The sequence below is a fragment of the Numida meleagris genome, chromosome 1, assembly GCF_002078875.1.
Source record: "Numida meleagris isolate 19003 breed g44 Domestic line chromosome 1, NumMel1.0, whole genome shotgun sequence".
Taxonomy (NCBI): Eukaryota; Metazoa; Chordata; class Aves; order Galliformes; family Numididae; genus Numida; species Numida meleagris.
In genome coordinates, this window is record NC_034409.1 from 33801356 (window position 1) to 33820090 (window position 18735).

The 18735-nt window shown below is 40.4% G+C and overlaps 1 protein-coding gene across 1 annotated transcript; it reads left to right on the plus strand.

The window, feature by feature from the left end:
* On the plus strand, nt 618-14277 carry TMEM5 (transmembrane protein 5). The gene is made up of 6 exons (XM_021385059.1): nt 618-1016; nt 1391-1567; nt 2996-3098; nt 8883-9197; nt 11523-11693; nt 12761-14277. Exons 1-6 carry the CDS (start codon nt 872-874, stop codon nt 13176-13178), a joined length of 1329 nt encoding a protein of 442 aa, XP_021240734.1. The 5' UTR covers nt 618-871; the 3' UTR covers nt 13179-14277.

Here is an 18735-nt window from a genome sequence, read left to right on the forward strand (position 1 = left end):
GCTTTTGTCTGGCACACTTTTCCCATAAAACTATAGATAACTACAGACAATATAAAGTGGCCACGATGCCCAAAAGGAACAAGCCTACTGGTCTTCACTTTTGCAACAGAGTTCCATTAGCACTGATAAGTGTAATATAGGAAGGTTTCAATTGGCTGGGATTAAAACAATGGTTACATTCTGGATGAGGAGCCGGGCTGGAAAAAAATGATGAGTCAAGCTAATGCAGACCATCAGAAATGGAACCGAGAATAAAGGAATCACTGCTGTCACTGTGGGCCACCAGGACATGCTTCCAGTTCTGGGACTGTGTGTAGGTCACTAAGTTAGATCTGAGATTTGGCATCTCCCAAGGCCAGCTAAGGCAACCGGGCACCTTTTGATTTGGAGCAAGCAGAGGTCAGTGTTAGAGCAAATTTTAGTGCTCGAAAGGGTAAAAAAGGTTTAAAAAAAAAAAAAAAAAAGATCAAGAAAAAAACACTAAGAGCCAGAACAGGCTGTGGGGTTGCGTGTTGTGTTACTATTGGTACTGTAGCAAACCCTTCCTGTGCTCAGAGAAGGTGAAGGTCACTGGGCTTTGACTATCATTAGGATCGTGGCGTTAGAAAGCAGGCTGCTGGTGGCTTTCCAGGAATTGTAACGTCTAGCTTTATTAAAGACTAGATGGTTCCATTTGCAATGTAAAACGACTCAACCGCGTCAGCCTACACCTCCTTGTGAGATAAAACCTTCAGGGCTGACCTTTGTCGTGCCCAGCGCTGTCGCTAACCCCCACACGCGCGGACGCACGCAGCGCCGCAGCAGCCCAGGGCCGGGCCGCGACTGCTGCCCCTCCCGCCGCCGCCTCACGGCGCTTCCCGCGCCGGGCGGCATGCGGGGCGCTCGCAAGCGGCTCTGCTCCGCCCTGCTCGTCGCTTACGGCCTCTTCTCCCTGTACGCGGCCTACACCGTCTTCCTCCGTCCCCGCCGCCCCGCTGCCTCCCGCCCGCCGCACAGGGATCGCCGCGGCCCGCGAGGTGAGAGGGCGGCAGCCTGCGCCGGGGAACGGCGGCCCGCGCCGGAGAGGCCTCGGCGTAAGCGAGCGGCAGCGCCCGCCCGCATCGTCCCCGCTGCGGGATCCCGGGCAGCACGGCGGGGTGTGGGGACGGCCCCTGATGGGAAAGCGGGGCCGAGGAGCCCCCGAAGCCCACACCCCGGTGCTGCCCGCCCTCGCTAGCGGCCGCCATCTTCCCGCCGCCGTTGTGGCCGGGAGCCCGGCGGCCCGGGGCGGGGCGTGATGAGGTACGGGCTGGAGTCGTGCTTCGGATTCCGTAACGACCAGAACGTGTGTACACTTTATAAATTTCTAAGGCGGGAGTTTTTATGTAAGTTACGTGTTTGGGTTTCTTAGGTATCGATCATGTTTCTTTGGGAAATGAAGAGTGGAACCCATGGGAAGCTGATGAGAAAAGCGAACAGGTTGCTGCTCAACAGAGATATGAGAACGTTCTTAAGTTGATACAAAATGCAAGGTCTCAGCTAGAACAAACCCGTTTCAGAGTACAGATCTGGGGAAAAGCAGCTATTGGTAAGCAGATATAATCAGAACTTATTAATCACAACTTCTCTGATAGAACACTTCCCTCTGCTTTTCTTTAAATGAATGTTATATGCATATATATGTTATATATATGATTAAATTATCTGTATATCTATAAACAAGAAGCATTAAGGAAGTGGTAGTTGTTATTCAAAATTACATTAATACCTATATAAGAGTAATTGCTTGTATCAGCTCTTTTCAGGGCTGCTTTTCACATCTGTCAAAGAAGAGTCACACAAATGGCTGAGAAACAGAATCACATTTTGAATCCAAGGTAGCTTACAATGCAACAGGAGATAGGCATCTTATTTGATTAAAACAGGATATTTGTCATGCTTACAATTTATGAACTAAAGCATTGTGCAGTAAGAAATAAGGCATTTTGTGTACTGCTGCTACCACTGATGAATTGGGAAATTGTTCTTCTGTAGAAGACATTGAGTTGCCTCTGCGTAATTGGACTTTGGCTACTGTTGAAGACATTTCATTGTTCTTATAGAATCGTAGAATCCTCAGAGTTGGAAGAGACCTTTAAAGGTCATCTGTTCAAACAACTGTCATGAACAATGACACCACAGCTAGATCAGGTTGCTCAGAGCCCTATCCGGCCTCCCCTTGAACGTCTCCAGAAACATCTACTGCCTCTGTGGGAAGCCTGTTCCAGTGCCTTACCACTCTCACTGTAAAAGACTTTTTCCTTATAACAAACCCAAATCTCCCCTCGTTAAGTTTGAAACCACTTCCCCTTGTCCAGTCACCACAGACCCTGCTAAAGAGTCTGTCCCCTTCTTTCCAGTAGCTCCCCTTTAGGTACTGAGAGGTCACTGTCAGGTCACCTTGGAGCCTTCTCTTCTCCAGGCTGAACAGCCCCAGTTCTTTCAGCCTGTCGTCGTAGGAGGTGTTCTGTCCCTCAGATCATTTTTGTGGCCATCCTCTGTTCTTTTTAAAGTTTCTTTAGAAATGTAGAATTTCCGACTTTAGTGTAACTTTTACGTAGCACAGAACACACGGTATATTATATGATGATGCATTCTGTCATAAAATGTGGGTATTTCACAAAAGCTTAAGAGGAATATGCTTGCACTTAAAATGATGATTAATATGTGTTAATTTTTAAGTGTTGGGGGTACCAGAAAGAGATGCTAAGAGAAGTGCTAGCGTGGTATATCTTCATTTAGTGATGTTTTGTCAGTGAAAGAATCTTTTCAAATGCCCTGATGTGTGAAAAAGTTAACTAACTGCAAGTCATACAGAATTTGGGGGTGCAATGTCCATATAATATAGGAAATTTTGATATTTCTTTTTTGAGTTCTTATATTCTTTTTCATTTTCCAAAACTACTTTTTTTTTTTCTTGCTGGTAACATATAGAAGTGCATTCAAATTTGCCATCATATCTTCATCATTTATGTAGGTCTTTACCTATGGCAGCATATTTTCGGAGGGCATCTTGAGCCAGCTGATGTGACTGCACAGTGGAGGGAAGGAAGCCAAAAAGCAGGAAAAACACATTTCAGGTACTAGCTGCATGATGTTGCCTTCAGCTCTTTAATTTTTGCTTTCCAATGCCGAATTTGTTAAAGAGCGTGGTAAAATGCAGAGGTACATAATTTTGTCTATTAAAGTTGGAATTATTTTAATATGAGTTGGAAGTACTTTAATTTTGTAGTATATGGAGGAATATAACTGAGGAATACGCACACAACCTCTCTTTTAATACCGTCACAAGAAACGGTTACATTTGGAAAAACATACTTGATAAAAACAGCAAATTTTAGCCCAAACACATCACTATAAAAAATCAAAAGCTATGGTGCAATTCCACCAGCTGTTTTGTGAAGATTTGAAAAAAATATGAAAAGACTCACAATGCTGAGAAAGAAGGCAGTCAAGAGACCTCACGAGTAGGGGGAACCAGCTCTGATAAATGTCCAAAAACTGAGGCTTGGGTCTGAGAGTTGAGTGAAAGAAGCTGAAAGTGATGTGAGTCAAGCAAATGTCTCCTGCTGTTTGGTTTCTGTTGTATTTAGGGAAAACGGACTTCACTCGTTCATTCATAAATAAGATTGTACCAAAACCATAATTTCTTTCTATTTATAACAAAAACAATCTACCATACCCAGCATTTTGGTTAACTGCTTGATTTACAAAGCAAAATTTTATTTGTAAAGGAATTTGGCACTTGAAACACTGTTTGTTTCAAAAATTGATTTTGATCTGTGATCGTGCACATTTTAAGACTGAGTCAAGCATATTTTGTATTACTTAGCACCTTAAAGTTTTATATCATTCGCTATTTAATACCATTTTTGAAGGCTTTCTGTAAAGTTGCGGAAAAAGAATCATAGAGTTATAGGCTGGCTTGGGTTGGAAGGGACCTTAAAGCCCACCCAGTTCCAACCCCCTGCAATGGGCAGGGCTGCCACCCAGCAGCTCAGGCTGCCCTGGGCCCCATCCAACCTGGCCTTGAATGCCTTCAAGGATGGGGCACCCACAGCTCTCTGAGCAGCCTGTGACAGGGCCTCACCACCCGGTCTTCTTTGTACTGACATGAGGATATTTTACAAGACAATGCTTTTCATGGTTATATGGAATATTTTGCTGCGTGTAACTGAGTCCATCAATTGGATGATTAAGGATATTTTCTCTCTGGTCTACCTGTTTCAGATGAATAATAACCTCACTTGGTTCCTCCGGTTGCATGCATCTTTCAAATAAAGACTTCTGTATTAGCATTTTAATATCTTCTTATGTTTAGAGGAATTGGGAATAGTAGAGTCTTCAACTTGAACTTTAGATCCTATGAAAACGTGAAGCTTAATTCAGGTACCAATATAGTTGAGGTTAAAATTTGGCAGACTGGTGAGAGCCTTTGGTGAAAATTACAGAAAATATATAAATATAACTTATTTTAATGATTGGGATTCTGAAATGAGATAGCTGAAGTTCTACTTCTTAGTCAAATTGGAACTGTTATTTTGTAGCTTTTTGTGAAGAATTAGTGTATGATCTTGGCTGCTCACTGATCAAATATTTTTGGAATTGTTGACTTCTTTATTGTCTGGCTGAGGTAAATTATTTCCATTTGATTACTAGATGTGGTTAGAAGGAGCTAGCTGAGGGTGACATATTTGGAGAATATGTCCTGCTGTGCAGTTTTGTGGTAAGTCTAATGATTAATAAAACGTAGAGTTCACCGGAGCATTTTTAAAGAATCTCAAATCTGAAGACAGAAATAGCAAATCTTGAACACAGTTGCATAAGTAAGCCCAATGCATATCTTTATGATGGAGAATATTCACTTCTGGTACAGATTTTAGTGGCTTTGAGTTTTTAGTCAAGAGTTTGCTTAAAGGATACTGAAAGTATTGAATTCTACCTGAAATTCAGGAACATTTACTTAAAAACAGTTGGAGAAGGAGCTGCTAAGTGACATGTTGGCACTTCCTATACTAAGTAGGAGAACAGAGTTCATCGGCTTTCTTGGCCAGAAGCAGTTCACATCCTTTTCTTGTCTTTCAGAAGGATGTTGTAGAGAAGGGAATGACGAACTTCCTATCACTAAATACACGCATTCCTAAGTTTCTGTTCCACTGACAGTCCCGCTGTCTATTTTAATATTCAGAGATGCTTTCCCACAGTCTCAGTCCCTGATGGTCCCTGTTGTTCAGCAGGTTTCTTCTGTCATTCTTCTGCTCCCTTTGTGCAAACTGCAGACATCTTGATTCATTGCAGATAGCTGAATGAAAGCATGTTCAACAAAATTAACAAGTAAACATTTCTTTACCTGACAGATGATTTCACAAAGGATAACTCGTGACAGTGTAGTTTCCTTAGCAGCCTTTGGTGAAGCTTTTTGGAAAGCCAGTGTCAACGGTTTTATGGGCGTTCGGCCCAGTTCCGTGACGAAGGGGACGGGGGACCCACGGGCCCACACCCCGGGAAAAGGGAAAAGGAAAAAAGGGTAAGGAGATGGCCCTGAGAGCAAAGAACAGTGGCAACAGTCTGAGGAGAAACAAACTAATTTACTAAATAAGATATCGGAATGCAAAACAACACACTATAATACAATAAAAATCCTTCCACAGGACAAATCCAATACAGAGAGAGAGAATGTCCCAAAATCAAGGTAGGCCTTACTCTACTACCGACGATAAGACGGCTGGAGAGCGAGGTGCTGCCAAGATGAGAGACGGGAGGAAAAAGGGACGAGGTCTCATGATCTGCATGCTTTTATCTTTTCCCTTTGTCCGGAAATGGTAACAGAGGAGCAAAGTACTGTGGGGAATGTAGTAGTCCTTCTCTTCTGAGAACCAGGTGCATTCACTACATGATGTTATGATGTGGAATACCAGTAACCGAAAATCACAAAACCATGACAGCCAGATACACTGTTTCTACTGGATCCCTTTAATCTGTATTCTTGCTGACACTCTCATAGGTGCAGGTCACATTAGTGAGACGGAATTTTCTGTAGAAGCCCTGTTTGTAGCAGCGTTTATCCATCTGTGTGGCCTTACCAGATCAGTGATGTTACTCCTTTTTGTTGGTTCTTCCAGAGAGGGAAGTCGCGCTGCCTGCTCTGTGGCTCCCAGACTCCTCAAGTTGTTTTTGTAGAAGGGAGTGATGCTGGCAGACAAGCTTTTCGTTAGGCACAGTATCTCTTCATAATGACACCTACGCAGACCTTTGCCAGCAGTTCTGCAGTTTTCACATTTGAGTTCCTTCAGAACTCTCAAGTGAAAGCCATCCAGGTCCAATTTCTTCACTTGATATAATACTTCTTGTGTTTTGACTTGCACTTCTTGCTTCAGAGAATGCTGTAGGTGTGGAAATCTTCTCTGCTGTGGCTTTGTTATCTCTTGAGTACATTTTTCAAACCATTGCCATTAAGTGGTTCCACTAGTTCTGTACTTGCCCTTTTCATAGATTTTTTGTATGTTTTGTTCTTTATATATTTTAAAACCTTCACCAATCAACCTGAACATCTTTTTACAAGGTGCTTTTCCAGTTACTTCTTAGCCTTAATCCTTTGTTTACGTTTCATCTGCAGTATTTCATGAGCTTTGCTGTGTTCCGTATTAGGCAAGCTTATTGTTTCTAGTGGTGACCTTCACCTTTTCATGGCCTCTCTAACTGTTCTGTTAAGCCAGATGCTTTTTTCCTGAGGTGTTGCATTGTTTGCTTTTTGGGTTGAGGTGCACAGTTTGTGTGGACTTCTTATACAGTGTTTTTGAACAGCCTTCAGGCTGCTTGCAAGCTTCTTGTTATTTGGACTACTGCTTTGGGAGTTCTGTTCTCAATTTTCATGTTTTTAAGTAATTCATTGCATTTCAAGTATCTCTGTGGTGAATATATTTGGCATTTTTTCCTCTGTTAAAATGTTAAAGCTAATTATATTGCTGTTACAGAGGAGCTGTCTGACTATCACCTTTGAATCTAGGTCTGGAAGACCAAGTCCAGAATAGTGTCCATTCATAGAAGTTTTCAGACTAGTAAGGAAGAATGAAGACTTCATTTTAAGTGAGTCATTTATTGAGTCCAAAAATGTGGACTCCACATATCAGTCTGATGAGACATTGATAACAGTCTGTATGGGAACGGTGAATTTGCACCTTCTGTAACCTCCTTTATGTTTCCTAACCATTATTGTATTCTGGCTGGGAGTTAGTAGTACAACCTTAGTACTATGTCTCTATTACGGAAGTATGGTGTTTTCATAGTGTTTCCCCTCCAGCACAATGTCATGCTGCTAAAATTCACATTTCCTACGTAGGAATCTTTGCCTCCCCAGCTTCACATCTTGTTACTCCTGTATGACTGGCAGCCTCACAACACTGTCCATAGATAAAACTCTTTTCCCCCAGGTCTCTTTTTACAAAGTGATCATCTGCGTATCCTGTTTACTGTATGAGGCATTCTGATGCTCAGGGTGTTCTCTCCTACGAATCTCAGAGATGAGGTTGTCCGTGTCCTTGTGCCCTATGATGACGTTTCTCATTGTATGTTTAAATTCACATTTTGTCTTGGCCCAATTTACATTAAATCTGTTAAAAGTCTTAATTCCAAATCATGATTCTTCTCGGCTCCAAAATAAGCCACTGAACCAGCAGCAAGGCAGCTTAACTCAGGTTTAGAATATGCTTACCAAAGGTCAGTCTGTTTCAGATATCCTCAGAGAAGCAGTCTGTATGGCTTTGCTGTGAATTTTCTTCTCACTAGGCATGCTTGAATTGAAACTAACTGTTAGTCTCAATATTTCGTAAGTTATACCACATGCTTGTTCTCAATTAATTAAAATCTATGTTTATTCTAAATTAAGTTTATCTGGTATGTAAAAAACTGTAGTAATGCAGTATTGTTTTTCAACTTGGAACACTAACACTGTATTGATTTCTGAGGGCAAAAAAAGCCCCCGAACTAGCCTTTTTTCACCTCCACTCCTTCCCAAGGTGTGTAATCACTAATGCTTTGAGTTCAGTCAGCGGTCTGTTAACACAGCAGGTGTCAGAAGAGCAGGAGCTGGCAAACACTGGTTTGCTTCGTGGCAGTTCATAATGGGCTGCTTATGTACTTGCACTTCAGATGCTTGTTAATGATCGGTGATGTAATGATTTTGCTACATGGCCGCAATTCCAATATTCAGTATATTGTGATAGAAGAATGAAATGCAATTTCTTACCTAAAATGTTTGTGCTACCTGACCTGTGTCAAAGCCTGTGGTTTGACCAGAGTCATACAAGCAGTAGAAGTTTAGACACCTCTTGTCTTATGGATTCTACTCAGTATCAGATGATGCAGTCTAGTTTTTGGTCTTACTTGAACATAACAAAAATTTCAGAGAGAAACAAACACCAGAGCAGGCAGCTGACCCTTATAAAGATGTCTGTTTTAGCAAGCTTTTACAAGTTTTTCTCTCCTTGTTCTAACGTGTTATTCATCGGTTGTTACTGTAATTAATAAAAAATTTGACCTTTAGTGATCATCAAAACGTGTGTCCTTTTTTTTTTTAAGTTGATTTGCCTGCATTTTGTTCAAACACAACAGCATTTCTGATTTATTGGCAAAATACCTTATTTCCATTTAAGTCTAAATCTTTTTTTTTTTCCCTAAGTAAAGCTGAAGGTGGCTATATTCCTGTGTTATAACTGCAGATATTAACAACAGAAGTGGTTGTACTCAGATAGGTATACTGCATTTACTGAGGAAAAAAATCTCTGGCATGTAGTGAGGATGCTTAGAAGATTAAGGTCAATCATTTGCCTTAAGGGTATTTACTGTTTGTATTTTGGTTTTCACAGCTTCATCACTGGTCCATCTGTAGTTCCTGGCTACTTCTCAGTTGAAGCTGAAAATGTTGTGCTGGTTCTGAATGGAAGAGAAAAAGCAAAGATCGCATACGCCACTCAGTGGTTGCATTACGCACAAACATTGGTTCGGACTCACAAGATACAGCGTGTAGCTGTCGTGCTGCTTGGAAATGAGCAGTGCAACAACGAATGGATTCAACCATACCTGAAAAGACATGGAGGATTTGTAAATCTGCTCTTTGTAACATATGACTATGCATTGGTAAACGAAGACGATATTTTCCAGTGGCCTTTAGGAGTAGCTACGTAAGTGCTGTAGACACAAATTTACAACTGAAGCCTAATTGTTTTCTATGAGGGATGGAAATAGAATTGGAATATTACTGCTGATGCCCAGAATGAGTATAGTAAATAAATTGTAGAACATGGTCCTATCAATGATGATTTTCTACATGACATGTTGGAATCTTTCAAAATTACATCTAGCAATTAAAATAATAACATAGAAAAAGAAGAATAGGATTTTGGCAGCTTTTTTAAAAAAAATCAACCTGTGTCTAGTGGAGTTTTCTGTTTCTTTATTTTTCTTCAGCAGATTTGCTCTTGAAATTTATCATAACTGCTGATGTAGTATGTACACGAGAATTTAAAAGGTATTAATCACAGAATCATAGAATCATAGAGTTAGCTAGGTTGGAAAAGACCTACAAGATCATCCATTCCAACCATCCACCTGCCACCAATAACCCCACTAAACCATGTCTCTCAACACTATATCTAAATGTTTCTTGAACACAAGATTAATCTAATTAGGTTCCAACTATGGTCTGTTTAGGACAGGAATGGGGTACTATTGGTGGTACTTTTTTTAACCCCTACTTAAGCTCTCAAAAATAAATTATACGCCTCTCATTTGGAATTAGTATATTCCAGTATCACATTAGAATAAGCTGGCTTGACTGCTTACTCAAAACCTTTTTGTTCTACATAGTGCTCAGACTGTTTATGAAGTAGATATGTGTTTAGTTCAGCTAAATGTATTTTTTTTTCCAGTTTAATCCTTATTAACAGAGTTAATAGTGTTTTAGCTATGTATCATAGTAATATAAGAACAAAAGAATTCAGGATTATTTGCATAGCTTGTGTTGCATTTGAATTTAGTATCCTGTATTGAGCCAGACTGCAAATTATATGTAGTTCTATGCCTAGATTGAACTTCCTCACAGTGCCATTGAAATATTGGATTCTTGATAGTGTCAGAGAATTGATGATATTGGGAGTTCATGAGCAAAAAGAAGTTGAGTTTTGAGATGTCAAGATTAAGATGATGAAAGAGAAAGAAACGACAGTTAGGGTAGTAAAGTGTGGTGTGAAGCTGAATGTAGAAAGAGAGACGAGGTGTCAGAATGGAGCTTTGCAGCCCTTGTACAGCAACAGTTAGAAAACTTGTCATTAAAGGTGTGTAAATAGGCCAGATTTTCCAAGGGAAGAAGGAAAAGAAAGAAAGATAGAATGTTGTACATATATTTGGCATGAGGAAAAAAATGGTTCCGTGAGAGTAGATGAATTAATGTTCACCAGGTTGGAGAAGAACTAGGAGAGGGCTGCTTCATCAAAGTCTGGGAAGGTGAGGAAAGTAAGCGTAGATATTTCAGACTACTAGGGCTGCTCTGAAAGTAATGTTTCCTATATTATTACGTTGGCACACACTGTCAGAGGCAGATGTTGGTGGTACAGCAGTGGAGGCTGAACCCTCCCACCAATATCCATGCTATGTTGTTGCCATGTGACGGATGGCAGCAGAGGGGCAGGCTGACACAATGGCGTCTGACATGGAAGTGCGGATGGAGCAAAGGTGTGGCACTGAATTCCTCCATGTGGAAAAAATGGCACCTATTGGCATTCAGTGATGCTTGCTGAATGTTTCTGGTGACCAAGTAGTGGCTGTGAGCATGCTGATGACTATATTGAAAAATACTGTTTTCTAGCTGACAATTTGTTCTATCAAAGTGTGTTATCTTGCTCTTCGTTATAATTTCCATTGAAGTAAGTAGGGGACATTACTTTCGGAGCAACCAATGTATTAATGAGAATTAAATCATTGCTAAGTAAAATAGAGACCACTTTTGAAACCAGTAAAGATTTGGGATCAGGGTATAGCTTTTCTTACTGAAAAAAGAAGCCACAGAGAAGTAGAACAACAGTGGTATATTTTAGCCGGTGAGAATGCTGTGAGATTCAGTAGCTGAGACTTCAACTCTGTAACTGTCATTAACTTGACTATTTCAGTGAAAACTAGTGGCTGCATCAAGAACAGCTGCTTTTGGAAAAGCGTGTTTCTCAAGGATATTTGTAACATGCATGCATAGTTTCTGTGGTGTCAAAACAGGACAGAAGTCTGTGGAGACATGCCAGAAGGGAGTGGTCAGGACAAAGGGAATAAAGACCAACTTTTAGGAGAAAACTTGTACTGGTTTGCTTATACTTATAAGTGTAGGGTTTTTTTTTTAAAGGTGGTTTTAAACTTAGAATATGCTGTAGTGAACATTAAATGGTGCAAAATGTATGTTCTTTTGACATAAAGCATATAATTATCTAATGTGTACATTAATGTGTACATTCTCTTTACAGCTACAGAAATTTTCCAGTTGTAGAACCCAGCTGGTCAATGCTACATGATCCAAGGTCATATCTATGTAATTTCTTAGGAACAGTTTACAAGAACTCTTCTAGAGAAACCCTGATGGAAATTCTGAAGCAGGATGGGCTTGATAAGCTTTGCTGGATTGCAGCCAGAGAACAGTAAGACACTGATTCACTTCTTGAAAATACCCTGACTCTTTTCTTGTCTACTCTGTTACTACCAAACCTTTCTTGAATGTTAAAAAATAGAACAAATAAAGGTAACAGTCGCGATTAGAGAGAACATTGCCAGGATTCTCTGTGTAAGGCTTAATAGCACTAGTCTTTCTGCTGCAGTATTTTATATAAAGCGTGTTTTATTTTTAAATACCTAGAAATATCTCCTGTGTATACTGCATGTAAAGACATCTTTATTTTTTCTTATATACATTTGATTATAATGGAAGAAGAAATACTTGTCTTAAATCTTGTGTCTTAATCTTTCTAGACAAAAAAGGGAGCAGTATTTTGTTGCGTTCCGTACAAGGGTGGATTTAATCTGAGCAACATAACTCTTTTTTACTCCTAATGGGTAGAACAGATCATTTGGATAGCAGAAGTTTAGTTATGATTGTTTTTCTTTATTTTACCAAGCATCACCTGTGAAATGATTGATAGTAGGCAGAGCAGTGCTTAGGAAGACCTCTGCTGCCCTGATGAAGAGCCTTAGAAGGTGAACAGTATCTGTGGCATAACTCTTATCTCACAGACGTTCTGAGATGCTCCAGGCAGACTAACAGGGTTAACGGATTGCATTACGTGCTAGAGCAGAGGGATGTAAAGAGTAAGCCTTTACCAGTTTGTAGGATTTCAAGCCAAAAAAATTTCATTAGGAAGTCTGTCAAATGTTTCCCTGTCTCTTTCTGAACGCAGCTGTGGAGTAAGTTGACATATGCATCGTCGGAGAAGTGCAAAAGATTTAAAACGGAGTTTCAATTAGCCCCTTATACTTCCGTGTGCTACTAAATGAACCGTATCTAAAAAGTGTTGTAAACTGGTTTTAACAGTGATATCTTCAATAAAGTTTAAGAATAGTTAAGATTAAAAGTAAGAGCCTGTTTATTGGCTTTTACATTTTTACATTCACGCTTTCAGTTCGACAAACAATTGATATTAAAGCTTGTATCTGCTTTTCATTGTAATGCATGTGGGGAAGTTGTTAATTTTCAACCTCTCTGCGTTCCTAGGTGGCAGCCTCAGGAAACAAATGAAAGTTTCAAAAACTATCAAGATGCCTTGCTGCAGAGTGATCTGACATTGTGCCCAGTGGGAATAAATACAGAATGTTACAGAATTTATGAAGCTTGTTCGTATGGATCTCTGCCTGTTATAGAAGATGTAATGACACTTGGTGATTGCAGAAATTCGTCAATGTACCACAGTGCTCCATTACAGTTATTAAAAACCATGGGGGCTCCATTTATCTTTATTAAAAACTGGAAAGAGCTTCCTGCTGTTTTAGAGAAAGAAAAAAAAATGAGCTTACAAGAAAAAATTCAAAGAAGAAAAAAGCTTATAGAATGGTATCAAAACTTCAAAGCATGGATGAGACAGAAATTCATTAATACTTTGGAAAAATCATTTCTGCCCAGTGATAAAGGGTAAATGTTCCCTTTTGAAACTCTGGAATAGATTGAAAGCTTAATGTCATTAACCTTCTGAGGAAGCTTTTATACAAAAAAAAAAAATTCTCAAAAGATGGGTGCATTCTGTTTGAAGTCAACAGATTTGGGCTAGCTTAGCCAAGAGCTATGTTTGGCCTTCCATCCATGACAATTTTCAGAGGGGACGCTGATTTAGAGGGATGGTCTGTAAGGATAACAGCAATTTTATGACTGCTTTTGTAAGTTCCCTGTTGATATGCGATGTGGTGAATTTTTTTAAGGAAACCATCTTTGAGCATGTGAACTTGTTAAAACCCAGCATGAGAACAGCAGTTGTTTCTGAAGAAAAGGGAAGGAAAGCCGTATTGTACAGAATAATGTATTATGAGAACTCAGAAAAAAAACAAGTGCGGTTATAGCAAAATTGCCAGGTTTAGCAGTCACTAATGTATCTCCTGGTAAGGACTGACTTTGACAATGTGAACTGTTCACTTGATTGATGTGTTTCATTTCCATGAAAGTGGTCATAAAGCTGATTAAACACTGTGGAATAAAAACGTATATTTCCAGGTGAAAGTAGAGAACGATTTCATAGAAATATTTCATAGCAATCTATTTCCCATTTAATTTCAGATACCAAAATGTCTTTCATTTCTCGTTAGTGTGAGGCCATACCTTTCTGAAGCTCTGCTAAGGGAGCGTTCGTTACCTGCAGTTAGAGCTGCACGTTCTGAACGTTTGGACTTAAACATGAACCTGCATGTAGTTTATCTGATTACTAAAGATCTGCTGGAACTTGTCAGCTCCAAACGATGGCAGAAATACAGTGCTGCATGTTTATGACACTTCGTATACAACAAACCGTTTTCATTAAAGGTAGCAAAAGGGATCTGTTACTGTTCTTGTGCATGAGAAATGAGTATGTGCTGTTCTCTTCTGTGTGTTTGGCTGCACTGTTTTTCTGCACACGCAGCACTGGCGTATCTAGAGGGGTGTAGTTTTGTGTCTTTGAATGTTGGTACGCCATATGGGTTCGTTCTCATATAGCAATTCAAAAGTTGATTATACTGATTAGTTCTGGAGTGTGTCATACAAGAGTGTTTCTGTGTTCCTTTCCAAATTTTCTCACATGCTTTCTGTTTATAAAAAGAGAACCACACAAAAACACTGGCTTCACTGGCAGCAGATGATACTCTGAGTGGCTCTCCTAGATCTGCAATTATGCATGTTTCAGAACACCTGGATTTTGGGGAGCTTGCATTCCAGCTGCAGTTGGTAGAGAAACAGATGTTCTCAGAAGATAAGTAAACTAAATCCAGATAATCTGAGCTGTATGTCTAAAATAGATTTCCTGTGACTGTCACCCACCCATTCTATCTGAAGCACTGTGCAATTGCAGTACAATGCAAATATACTCCTTTCAGCTGAGGCTAGAAGTGCAGCTATCACAGTTCAGCACAGAGTTGATGAATCCCGCTTAGAGGAAGAGCTGGATGAAATTTTCAATAAATTTCCATCCTGAGGATCAAAGGTAGCCATCTGCACAGTAGTCCACAGCGTTACGAAGGTGAGAGAATGTTTGCTTGGTGCTCTTTGCAGTAGTTAAGTGTCGTCGCTGTAGTTTACTGGAATCTTTATCTACAAGCTTCAGAACTGGGGAGGAGTGATCTAGAGCAGCATTTTTCAGACTGTAATCAGCAGTTCCCTAGGCACCACTGGAGGATTTAAATGGACTACAGAAAACAGTTAAGAGAGAGAGAATCAGCCTAGATTCATCTCGGGTTGGTAACCCCTAGAAAATGTTAGTGGCGTGCAAGCTGAAGTTTGAAAAACGGTTCAGTACTTGATCACCTGTGGTGCTATTCACATGTTTCTAAGTAAATATGTGAGCTTATTTCTGAACTCATGTGGCAGTTACACCTTAAGGGAGGCAATAGGTGCATCAGAGTTGAATTTTGCATCTCACTTGCGTGTTCTTGAAGCTCAAAGAGAAGTAATTTTCATTTCATCTGTGTTTAGCCAAGTCTTGAAGAACTTCAGAGTAGCCCTGCTGAGAAGGACTTAGGGGTCTTGGTTGATGAGAAACTGAACATGAGGCAGCAGTGTGTGCTTGCAGCCTGGAACGTCAATGGTATCCTGAGCTCCATCAGAAGAGAGGTGGCCAGCAGGGAGAGGGAGCTGACTGTCCCCCTCTACTCCGCCCTTGTGAGGCCCCAGCTGGTGTACTGCACCCAGGTCTGGGGTCCCCAGCACAGGAAGGATGTAGAGCTTTTGGAGAGGGTCCAGAGGAGGGTCACAAAGATGATCCAAGGGCTGGAGCACCTCTCCTATGAAGACAGACTGAAGGAACTGGGTTTGTTCATCCTGGAAAAGAGAATGCTGAAGGGACCTCATAGCAATCTTCCAGTGTTTAAAGGGAGTTTATAAACATGAGGGAAATCAACTTTTTTTACAAGGGTAGATAGTGTTAGGACAAGGAGGAATGGTTATAAACTAAAAGAATGAACATTTAGATTAGACGTGGGGGAATTTTTTACTGAGAGTGGTGAGGTGCTGGCACAGGCTGCCCAGAGAGGTTGTGGGTGCCCAGTCCCTGAGGTGTTTAAGGCCAGGTTGAATGGGGCCCTTGGCAATCTGATCTAGTACTTGATCTAGTGGCTGGCAGCCCTGCCTGTGGCAGGGAGGTTGGAATTTGACGGTTCTTGAGGTCCCTTCCAATCCAAGCCATTCTGTGATTCACGTTCACCTTCTTCTGTCCAAAGGGAATTAATGCTAGAAGTTTTTTCCTTGCATTTTATTTCTAACGTTAATGAAGCAAAGAGAGCAAACCCTGGTCAAGCCAGGATGGACTTCTGAATGCTGCCCAACTTGTGAGAGAGATGCATGCTCTGTCTTAGCAATTAGCCCTCTGGTTTGAGATTGATGTGGTGAAGTAAGGCTTTGCAGAGCACAACCAAATATCCCATGGCTATCAGGGATCAAGGATATCAGGGATCAAAGATAAAGGGAGTGTGGAGCCCTCTCGAGCTTTTCTTAAATCAAGGATGCTGATTGTAAGATCACATACTGTATAGATTGCCACATTGGCAGTAATTTGCATAGTGCCTAGATTTGTGTGCTGAATACTGGTAGCTCTAGCAGTTTCATTATCAGAGATATTCCCTAATGATGAAGACCTAACAAATTAAGCTGGATTGCCTTGCTATAAGAGGAAACAGCTAGCTTCTCACAATTTATCATACTTCTGTCTCTCTTATGTAATTCTGAACCCATAAGGAATAGCTGTGAATGTACAGTGTAAGCTGTTTAAAAGGTCAGCTCCAGAGCAATGTGTTTCCAGAGAAATGTTACAAGTCCTTGTAGCTGTTAATAATGGTGCAGATAAGGCAGTGGCTTGCAAAGAGTCAGGCTCCTGATTATTTACCATTCTTGGACATTAAAGTTGGATATGTTTCAATGTTTAGGTATTTCAGTATTTTTAGATACTGTCTTTCAGTAACTGAAAATTATATACAAAATAGGTGCAACTGAAAGTTTTGTAGGCTTTCTAACAGCAGTTACTAAGCATGAATGTGCTGGTATCACCAGTTTCTCTCTTGGCCTTACCAAAACACTTGCAAAAGCACAGAAATAAAATCCTGTTACTTCTTGGCAAACTTTCCAAGTTAGTAAGAACCTCCGGAGCTGGGCAAACTCAGCAGCTGTGGCGGCAGCTTCTATTCTACAGAGTCCCAAAATATTTCCAGGCATTCTTCTTACTGCGATGGGAAATGAAAGACAGCAGAAGAAGATTATGCTGATTTTGGCATGTTTGTGAAGACTGCCGATGGGAGAAACAAATTATTTCAAATCCAAATCCAACTGTGCGCTACAGAACTTGCTCCCAGGAAACTTGCTACCATAAGGCATGTTGGGACTGCCATTTTCCAACAGCTAAGAAGGAATCCAATGTTTATGTAGTGATGTGAATCCTTCACAAAGGATTTGATGAATCAGCCGAAGAAATAAAGCTGATCTGATGAAAATGTGCCTGAAGGGATGACATACAGTTGACACTGGATCTGGGCTTTATGTTGGTTTTGTTCCTTTCTGAGTCCACAAAGTTAACAAGTTTGTACAATGAGCCATCCTGAAATCAGTCCAAAAGTGATGCTATAAAAACCATGCTGTGCAGCAAGAACAACAGTAGTTCCACACTCTTGTTCTTTCTTCTCCATCCAGAAGCTTAAGCAGTCACAGAGAATTGCATAGATTTCTTGTTAATCACCAGCCCATAAACCACGACTGCTAATCCTGATAAGGAAACAGCTTGCAAGAGGTCATGCTACTGATTATCTCTGACACCTAAAATTCTTTGGATGGGTAAAATTTTGGGATTTCTTCAGGGCCTCTCGAACAATAAAAAGCAGTAAAAGGGCATGCACTTTTATCTTGCTAATATAAATACTTTTCACATTTTTACTACAAATCTGAAGAGCACTTGAATGTTAAAAATCTCTCCATGTGACTAGTTTTAAAGAACTTAAAAGCTGAAAAGGCAGTTGAAAGTGAAATCCAAGGGCTGAAAGAAATGCTCATCAGCAGTAGGTGAATACCTATGTGCATTTCTGATGTATTTCATTCAAACTGCATAAGAAAATGCATCTGAACACTGGAACTACACTTCAACAAAGTGGTGGGGCAAAGAGTCTTTCAGCCGGCCCTGTTCCAGCCTAATGGCAGAAGGATAATTTCAAAATGTCCCCTATTTGATATTTTCCACAGTTCAATCTGACAATCCACAATTCCTGTTTTTTTTTTTTTAGGTGACATTCCTATGATCTTCATTTTTTTAATCTTAGGAATGCGTTATTTTTAGCTTGGGCTGCATTCTGAAAACAAACTCAAGTATTACACACAGCTTCCATGAAATGTGTGTTGTCAAAATATGAGATGCAAAATAAATCAAAGAGAAACAAGTCATTCACTAAGATCCAGATGAGAACACAGCCCATCGAAAGAAGTCAAGTTTTGCAGGTGGCCACATACAAAGGAAAACGAGTCTCTGAATGGCTGAAATTAGCCCAGTTCTTCCAAAGGAAAGGAAGTTATTCAAACAGTATACATCTGTTAAATGTCATATTTTGAATTTTGCTACATCTAAGGAGTTTTGTTCAGGGCCCAAAATGCAAAGTTTGTGCATAAGTGATATATTTTTTTTTATTTTTCTTTCTGCAGCAGAGTTCTTTTCTGAAGAATAACAGCTGTCCCTGGCCATAACTGACAGGAGATCCATCTCAACTGATATTTTTGCTGGGAGACACTAAAACATTTTCCTCCATGGCTGCTTATTTAGAATATAAGAATCATCTAGGTTGGAAAAGACCTTCAAGACCATCAAGTCCAACCATCATCCTGACATACCAAGTTCCATTTAGTACATTTTAGTATTTGTGTGATCGTGACACCTGACAACCCTCATCAGCAGTTAGGCTGCTGCAGTGCTAGGGCACAGAATGCTCTCAGAGGTGAGGAGCCCAGGTTCAGGCCTTGTGGCTGGGCTGAGCAGAACAGGGATG

Excerpts from the sequence above, each read along its gene's own strand:
- TMEM5 (XM_021385059.1), top strand. The coding sequence starts at position 872 with ATGCGGGGCGCTCGCAAGCGGCTCTGCTCCGCCCTGCTCGTCGCTTAC. Across the intron at positions 1,017-1,390 it reads GGATCGCCGCGGCCCGCGAG|GTATCGATCATGTTTCTTTG; the intron begins GTGAGAGGGCGG and ends TGGGTTTCTTAG. Across the intron at positions 11,694-12,760 it reads TGGATTGCAGCCAGAGAACA|GTGGCAGCCTCAGGAAACAA; the intron begins GTAAGACACTGA and ends CTGCGTTCCTAG.